This window comes from Onychomys torridus, chromosome 19, assembly GCF_903995425.1.
Source record: "Onychomys torridus chromosome 19, mOncTor1.1, whole genome shotgun sequence".
Classification (NCBI taxonomy): domain Eukaryota; kingdom Metazoa; phylum Chordata; class Mammalia; order Rodentia; family Cricetidae; genus Onychomys; species Onychomys torridus.
Window position 1 is genome coordinate 21986298 of NC_050461.1, and position 9587 is coordinate 21995884.

The following is a 9587-nucleotide window of genomic DNA, read 5'->3' on the forward strand; positions in this document are numbered from 1 at the left end:
CGTTTGTGTTGAGAGGGAGCCAGACTATCATATTTCATTAACGCTGAGTAGGTTTCAAACAGAGTGCATCTAGGGATTGCGTTTTCACCTATCCCCTGTATCTTTTCAGTTTGGCGTATTTGGGTCTGCATTTTGCTCTTCGTGTAAATATAAGAGAAAATTAAATACACCATTCAGACTCCTTTGTCTGAAAAACCTGGCATTTCAGTGAGTTTTTCTTTAAGGGGGGGTCTTCTTTTGCAACCAGCATGCTGGTTAAGGAAATCAATTTGAATGTCTTATTGTCCTTCTCTTTTCTTGCCTCCCAGTTTGAGACTGCAGTTGCCAAGTTTTTTCCGCTGAACCTAAAAAACTCTCTCTCATTCTTAGGTTCTCTGCTCTCAGGCCCCGCTGACTTCCTACGGAGCATTCTCAGGCATCAGGACTGTGGTGTGTGCACTGGGAGGGTCTTGACCTACTCCGCTAACCCAGTGGCCTGAGCAAATCACAAGGAGGATTGGAGCCATCTGCCCAGCCCCTCCCCCCGCGGCAGCCTACTGGAAAGAGGGACAAGTTAGCAATTCAAATAATTGGCTTTTTGCCTGCTTCGTTTCCAAATAAGAAGGCAGGGGCTGCTGCTGAGGTGCAAAGGGGTTTTGTGAATCACAGTGGTGGTGAAGACCCCAGTTCCTCCAGCTCCTACCTATTTTCGGCTGACCCCAAAGGCAAGGATGGTGGAAGCTTTCTGCGCTACCTGGAAGCTGACAGACAGTCAGAATTTTGATGAGTACATGAAGGCTCTGGGTAGGTAAAAATTATACTTGCTGTTTTCTTCTTAACACTATGTTTTGATTCTGGGTTTCTGTGAAACAGGCTGAGCATATCGTCCTAATATGCTAGACTTTACATAGCCCACTTAAAAGAATTTTTAATTTCTTACCTTCTTGCCCAGAACCAAATAACAGGATGATTTGATATTCTGTGGAAAATGTGAAGCTTCTGTAATGTGGGCAGTGGTGGGTGGTGTTCAATATTCCTTTATTTGTGCTCAGCTGTACCATGGTTCATGGACTAATCATTAATCAGGTTTGAATGGAACCTACTCTTTAGAATTCTGGATTCTCAGAGCGGCAAGCAGATTTCTGCTTTATGAACTGTTCTGGAAGTCGCTGTTGACTGCACTGGCCATTTTTGCTGTTTCAGGTGTGGGCTTTGCTACTAGGCAAGTGGGAAATGTGACCAAACCGACGGTGATAATCAGTCAGGAAGGTGGCAAAGTGGTGATAAGGACCCAATGCACATTCAAGAACACAGAGATCAGTTTCCAGCTGGGAGAAGAGTTTGAGGAAACCAGCATCGATGAAAGGAGCTGTAAGGTAAGAAGCCACCTTTCCGGAGTGGTGATGCTCAGGAGGGATGAAGGCTCCCCATCCCTCTGCTTCCTAGAGGTGGAAAGGGGGAAGATTTCAGAACTTATGTTCATGGAGAGAGAACCAGAGTTAACATTCCAGCGTGCACAAGTTGTACACTAGACACCAAGTAATTTGCACAGCCAAACAACCAGCCTCTTTTTCTCTTGTCCAATATTTTTTTTAATTTAATTTATTTTTATTTTTATTTTTTACATTTTATAGCAACCTTTACCCAGAGAGTATCGGTTTATTTGAAAGAAAGACCATGCCATATTTCCTCTCTCTGATCAAATTGACCAGTGAGTCAGTCTCATACTAAAGCTTTGCTTAAACAGGAAGAGTAAATAGTTCTATGTTTTTATTTCGGGTATAGAACAGTTTTGCAACTGGTTGTATACATTTCATCCAAATTATATTTGACCACATATTTGGATAACAGTGAATCTAGAAGTAATAGAGGATGAAGTACTGCTTGAATAATTATTGGTGATCTACTCAGTTATGGCACTCTCCAAAAGTCCTGTCACTTGACGTCTAGTCAAATCAACTTCTACCTGTTAATCATCTGCATTTTTGTTGTTGGTCTCAGTCTGTTGTGCGATTGGATGGAGACAAACTTATTCATGTTCAGAAATGGGACGGCAAAGAAACGGACTGTGTAAGAGAAATTAAGGATGGCAAAATGATCGTGGTAAGTCCTAAGAGTTCTTCATTTTCTGTTGATGCCCCCTTCGACCCTTCTTTCTTTCTTCCTCTTTTCCTGCCTCCTCTTCCTAAGTTTCTCTCCTTTGGCTCCCTCCCTTCTCTCTTTTATAGCAGCATGTGACTACCCAGGTTCCTTAATAATATGTAAAACAGGAGGAATTAAAAGATTGGAACAGTTGTTGCCTCAGTGGCTTATGTGTACTCTTAAAATAATACATACATTTACCCAGAACTGTGTGTCAAGAATTGTCATCATAGGATCGCTATGCATCTCCAACCTTCACCTGAAACTCAAATATAAAATATTGTTCAGAAAAGATATGAAGATAGCTAATATTAAAACATAAAGTAACTGAATCTCAGAGAAGTCACAAGAGCATTTTAGACATTTGGTATTTTGGTTTATAAAAGCTCAGTGCAAATAATTTAGAGTTTAACAAAAGGTGAAACTTTAATTTCTACTAGAACTGTTTGATGTTACTTCCTTGAAGTTTTTGTTTAATGAATCAGCTGAATTTTAAACATGTTCAATGATAACTAGACATATAAATGTTATAAAATAGAAAAAATAATTTTATAAATAATTTCTCTAGTAGTAGAAGTTAAGTCTTCATCTAGACTGATAGAGACCAGTTTTTAAATTTTATTTTATTAACATTTTTTATTTATTTTACATACCAACCACAGTTTCCTCTCCCTCCTCTCCTACTATTCCCTTCCATCACCCAGACTCCCATCTACCCCCTCCCCATCTCCATTCAGAAAGGGGCAGGCCTCCCATAGGCTTGAGCAAAGCAAGGAACATCAAGATGAGGCAAGACTGAGCTCCTCCCCCTGCATTAAGGCTGGGCAAGGTTCCCAAAAGCCAGCTAAGCACCAGGGACAGGCCCTGATCCCACTGCTAGAAGCCTTACAAAGAGACCAAGCTACACAACTCTCTCTCTCTCTCTCTCCCTCTCTCTCTCTCTCTCTCTCTCTCTCACACACACACACACACACACACACACACACACACACACACACAGAGTCTAGGTCCGTCCCATTCAGGCTTCCTAACTGTTGGTCCAGAGACCTTGAGCTCCCAGAAGCTCAGGTCAGCTGTCTATAGAGACCATTTCAAGAATAGAAATGTGATTTAGATGACAGTGATATTGTTAAGATGGCTCATTGTTCTTGGGGATGTTGAGGGTTCCTTTACAAACTCCTGCTAAGCTAAGATCAGCCAGTGTCTTTTTTGTTGCTGTTACAGAACAGATTTCCCTCTTCTTTAAGAGTACAGCCAGAGCTACTCAGAACTGAAATATACTTACTTCTCATATGTGTAAGGTTGGGGGAGCAGAAAGCAGAGCTTTTTCTTGAATTATCAACTAAGGAAGAGTTCATTTCTAACAGTCCTGAAGCTATTTTTTTATGATGTCACCTCCATGTCTTTCCTGTCTATAGAAAGCTAGAGCAAGGTCACTTTTGGGAATTATGACTGTGATCAGACAAGACTGAATTCAGAAATGGAGATTAAAGCAAAGACATGCTGTATTCTGAGACTCATGCCAATCCTTGAAAATCATGAGCATACACCTTAATATTTAAAAGTGATTTTATAGTAACTCTGAGATCAGAGTTAGAGAGCCAACATTCAATGCCATTGCCACATACCACCTGGGGTAGGTTCACATGGGCTAAAGTAGAGAGAACACTGTAGGGTGTGTAGTTGATAATTTTAGAATAAATCATTCCAGATACTGTGAGCTCAGATGTTTGTATTCTCTGAAGAAATCAATCAAGATTATGGATTGAAAACTTATCATAAATCGAATTCCCTTGCAAAACCTATAGTTGAGGTCACAGTGAGACACCACCATCAACCTTCCTTGCATCCAATTTGTTCTAGTTCCCTTAATAATGTAACACAAAAGGAATTTTTTTAAATGTCAGTTTCTGCCCCATTTTCATTTTCAGAAACCTGAACAACATGAGCGTGTGTGTTTCACTCATTCAACCTGTGTTCCTTTTTGTTTGGTTAGGAAACAAAGAGTGTGTGCAACATTTAACGGTTGTAAATGTCTTTGTTCTTCATGCTTAATATTGAAATCATATACACGATAAAACTTCAGCCATGAATACTCCTGGGTAAAAAGATTCAGTTCTCTTTTGACAATTTCAGACTCTGACCATTGGTGATACTGTTGCTGTGCGCTGTTACGAAAAGGCATAGAGGAGACGGCAGTTCTTTGGAAGTTCACATTGCTGGAGTTTTAGAGATGGCCAGCTACCGCAGCACTGCTCACTCATTAGATGGTTGTCTTTGGTGTGGAAGCAGAAAATTATAATTTAAAGATATGCAACTCCAAGCAACTCATAGAATTTTGATATGCAAAGAGTCCCTGTTTTGTAATTTGCCACAATTTTATAATAAACTTTTATAAAGATGGGAATACTTCTTATGATTTTCTTTGGAATACAAACCCAATTGGAATAAAAAGTATAAACACTTACAAAAAGTTGGCTGTTGTTTTTAATGTCATCAATCTGTCTAGGAACTGTCTATTGGAGAGTTTTCAATAAAATAGCCTTTCTTATAGCATAAACTGACACTGAAAAAGTATTGCCTTGTATAAAATATTCATTAATAAAATAACTGGGTGACCCAGAAAATGTGGAGATGCCCTGTTTTTGTGGCTTTGATGACAAAACTTAAATCAATAAATCTGGTCAGGACCCTAAGGAAGTTGGTCACAGTGACTTGGACTACAAAAATGACTTTCTGCTGTTGAAAAATAGTCCAAAGAAAGAAAATGAGAAGCTTCAAAATGTGATAAAAATAAATATAATCCAGTTCCATGCAATAACAGTGTCATTTATCAAAGTTTTTGAGTAAAGGCTATTAGGAAAAGGAAGTTGATTTTGTCTTCCATTTTTAGTGCTGTGGGATGTCCAGTGTGCTGTGAATATACATTGCTATGATTGAATGATTGATTGATAGATAAAATGCTGCCAGTAGACAGGCAGGAAGGATAGTGCAGCGGGACAAGGAGAGAGGAGAATGCTGGGTGGAAGAAGGCTGCAGGGAGATGCTGTCAGTTGCCACCATGACGAGCAGGATATAAGTACTCGTAAGCCATGAGCCACATGGCAAGGTATAGATTAAGAGAAATGGGTTAATTTAAGATATAGAACTAGATAACAAGAAGCATAAGCCATTAGGCCAAACAGTTTAAATAATATAAGCGTCTGTGTGTTTATTTGAGCCTGAGTAGCTGCCGGCCCAGGCAGGAGTGCAGATAACTTCAGCTTCAATGAGAATCTTCAAAATGTGATAAAAAATAAATATAATCCAGTGACATGCAATCACAATGTCATTTATCAAGGTTTTTAAATTAAGGCAATTAGGAAAAGGAAGTTGATTTCGTCCTCCATTCTTAGCATGAATCTCCAAACACCTCACTACACTGAACTTTACTAAATCAAGAATGTAAAAAGGAAGTAGATGCAGGGAATCCATGAAAGTGTTCAAATTCTTCTGTTTCCTGGGGTTGGGTAGAAGGGATGATGGCAATGGACTTGATCAAACCAAAACAAATATCTTTTGTAGCTAGTTTGCATTGGTGATGTACGTACAAACAAATGTGACTACATTTTGTTATTTGTAAAATGCTCTTTGGTCTTTTTCTCAACCCATGGTATAAAACAAGGCAGCGAATGCTGTATGTATTCTACCGATGAAGTAAAACAAGGATTATAGTTGCCTGGCTAAGTTCTCATGACTACTAAATAATACTGAGAATGGCAAGCTCCCCTGTCTCCCTTTACAACCTCTTGGAACTCAGCATCTTGGCTCAGTTTCTTTCTAAAACAAAACTGCAAGATTTTATTCTCTTGCTTGTTCCTTAGGCAACCTTTCATCTCTCAGTTTTAGTATATAAGTGTCTATGGGGTGGGGGTGTTTATGAGGGGGTGTAGTAAGTTTTTTTGGGGGGAAATTTATAATGCTCATTTTAATGCAATCTTGTGGTTTCATTATGTTTTTATAAGTGAACTTAAGGTCAAAATATAAAATGTGAGGAAATGTTCTTTAATTTGTATGGTTCACTACAATGATGCCATTACCTGGTTGCTATAGGACTGACTCAATATTCTTTACCCCAAATATTTGGGACAAAAAGTATTTTGGATTTTAGGATATACATGTACATAACAAGGTATCTTAGAAATATAATCTAAACATAAAATTCATTTATGTTTCATATGCACCTTTTTCACATACTTGAAGGTAATTTTGTAAACTATTTCAACGCACTTGAATTTTGACTAGAATCTACAATGTAAGCTCAGGTATGGAATCTCCCCTTGGTGGTGTCATGTCAGTTTGGGACTTTGGAGCATTTTGAATTTCCAATTTCTTTATTAAGAAATCTCAATGTGCAGTTTAAAATACTTTATAATTTGTGTATGTGTGTGTGTGTGTGTGTGTGTGTGTGTGTGTGTGTGTGTGTGCCTGCATGGAGGTACATGTGGTTGTCTACAGAGGCCAGAAGAGAGTGTCAGATTTCCTTGAAGTGGAGAGTTGTGAGCTACCAGACTTGGAACCAAAGTCTGGTTCTCTGGAAGAGAATATGTGCCCTTAAGCATTGATATCTCTCTAGATACTCATGTACTTTAATATATAACACAAAAATACAAAATTAAACATTTAAATGAAAAATTATTACTGTCAAAGTAAAATTATCTAAAGCCACTGGTCCCAAAGAGCCTAAAGCAGGACTTTGAGAAGGTGTTCATTCTACATCAGTACGGCCACTGTCTAGGCTACAGACTCTTGCTTTGGAAGCATGGACTCTGGCTTGCTGAACTAAGGGTGGGATTTTTCTTCAGTTCATTGTAATACAGCTAAAACACAGCCTATTGGTATTAATTTCAAAAACACTAAAGAATGGGAAGGTGTTTGGGTGGCCTAAATAGGAAATAACATCACAATGGGTTAAAAAAAATCAAGAGCTGCAGTGGTAAAACATATGCAAATTTATAGAAGTAGTATTACTAGAGATTTCTATTTCTTAATTTTTAAAAAGTAGTTGGAACTCATTTTTCTTCAAATCAAATTTTATTTCCCTTAATAATGAGTAGATATAATAACTTTTCAACCCTGCTCCCCAACATTGTTAAAGAAAAGGCGATATTTACTATGACTAAGGGCAATTTGATCAAGAGATTAAGTGAACACCATTTTGAAAATTTCAAATTCTCAGATATATAAACTAAGCTAAAAAGCTGTTTTGTAAAATACAGTCATAGACCACTGTGTTAGTTAACATTAACTGTCAACTTGACATAGCTTAGGTTTACCTGGGAAGAGAGTCTCAATGGAGAGACTTCCCAGATAGATCAGGTTGGCCTGTAGACATAGATGTGGGGTCTTGATTGTTAATAGGTAGACAGAAGAGGGTCCGGCCCTCTGTGGGTGACCCCATTCCTGGTCTGGGCTCTAAAAGAAAGCTAGCTAAGGATGAATCTACCCGAGAGCTGTTATCATTCCTTCAGTTTCTGCTTCAAGGTCCGTCTTGAGTTTCTGCCCTAACTTCCCTTAATGATGGGCTGTAATCTATAAAAGAAACCATTACCTTCTGTGGCGGTTTGAATAAGAATGACCCCCGTAGGTTCCTAATGCTTAGTGGCACTATTTGAAATGATTAGGAGGTGTGACCTTGTTAGAACTAATGTGTCACTGGGGTAGGCTTTGAGGTTTCAAAAGCCCAAGCCAGGCCTCTCTTCATATGGCCTTCATATTCAGATGCAGAACTCTCAGCTACTTCTTTAGCACCATGCTCCCCACCCTGATGAGAAGGGACTAAACCTCTGAAACCGTAAGCCAGCCCCGCTTAAATGCTTTCTGTTATAAGAGTTGCTGTGGTCATGGTGTCTATCCACAGCAATAGAACAATGACTAAGACACCTTCTATGAACTCTTTCAGTTGTGTGTTTCATCTTGGCAACAGAGATGAAACTAACAACCACTGGCAGTCAGTCATCAGAATTTTTTTTTTTTTTTTTGTATTTATCTCCCATGTTCCCTGGTTCAGATGAACATGAACGCTTGGGGCCTGAAGACCTATAGATGCAGGCTTCCATTTCAGGTATATCCACATGTGGAACACTGAAGCCTTGAGCTTCCTACTGAGTAGAAAGGAAAATGAAAGTGCAGTAGACAGGCTGTCATTATTTTTCTCCTCCTCCTCCTCCTGTTCCTCCTTCTCCTCCTCCCCCTTCTTCTTCTTCTTTTTAAATTTTGGAGACCAGGTTTCTCTGTGTAACAGCTCTGGCTCTGTCTGGCTCTGATTGTCCTGGAACTCATTCTGTAGACCCCACAAGCCTCCAACTCACAAACATCTACCTGCCTCTGCTTCCTGAGTGCTGAGATTAAAGGCACCATCACCAAGCTTGCATTTTGCTTCTTAACTGAAAAGTTATTTCATAACGAATTTCCTTCCTGTAATATGTCTTAGAAATCGAAAGCAAAACAAAACAAAGCTCATGTGACAGGGCAAGACAATGCAGAGGTTCTTCCATCTTGTATTCTCGCTGAGGCCATTTCAGGTTTCACTAGAATTTGATCTCCTTAATGGAGAACCCAGTAGAAATTTACCCAACTCTTTTTTAGGACCTGAGGCCAAAATGTCCCAGCTAACTTAGCTTCTCTTAAACCTACCCCTGCAGCTGTAAAGTGAGAAACCAGGATATGTTTTTGCCTTTAAGAGATTCTTGCTCACTATGCTCTGGGATACACTTAAGTCTGGAATACCTTAGTATAGTCCCAGCCAGCTGGATTAAAAACTTCCAATTGGCTATCAACTGTCTGGTAGGCTCCCCACAGGAATTAGCAAAAATTAGTGTTATAATTTGCTCATTTTCTAATAAAACATTCACACTCATGTTATCTTTCCAATGATAATTTGTAATCTCCATCTCAGGCTCATGATCTTTTTCCTGGTTGACTTTCCCCTATACTCTTTAGATCACAGACTGAGAAACTGCAGAGGCCACTTTGTCTGCACCTGAAAATCATTGTGGTGCTTGTCCTGCTGGAATCCCCTGGAAGCTACAGCAAGCCTGGGAGGAGTCTGGCAGGATCTGAAATGGAAGTTAGTGTTCATTAAAAAACTGGGATTTACTTGCCGCTTTCTTTTTAGCTGGGTGGTGGTGGCCTTTAATCCCAGCACTTGGGAGGCAGAGCCAGGCGGATCTCTGTGAGTTCGAGGCCAGCCTGGTCTACCAAGTGAGTTCAAGGAGCAAAGCTACACAGAGAAACCCTGTATCGAAAAACAAAACAACAAACAAAACAACAACAACAACAACAACAACAAAAGCTGGTATTGTGCTTGCCTAACAAGCGCAAGGCCCTCAGCTCTGGCAAAGAAAAAAAAAAAAAAAAAAAAAGCTGGGTGGTGGTGGTGCACGCCTTTAATCCCAGTACTTACTCGGGAGGGAGATGCAGGCAGA

General features: G+C 39.5%; 1 protein-coding gene across 1 annotated transcript; it reads left to right on the forward strand.

Annotated features, from left to right (window-relative positions):
- The first annotated feature begins 375 nt into the window (after positions 1-375).
- Fabp7 (fatty acid binding protein 7) lies at positions 376-4678 on the forward strand. The gene is made up of 4 exons (XM_036169022.1): positions 376-783; positions 1183-1355; positions 1981-2082; positions 4258-4678. The coding sequence occupies exons 1-4, from the start codon at positions 711-713 to the stop codon at positions 4306-4308; spliced, it is 399 nt and encodes a 132-aa protein (XP_036024915.1). The 5' UTR covers positions 376-710; the 3' UTR covers positions 4309-4678.
- Positions 4679-9587: the final 4909 nt, after the last annotated feature.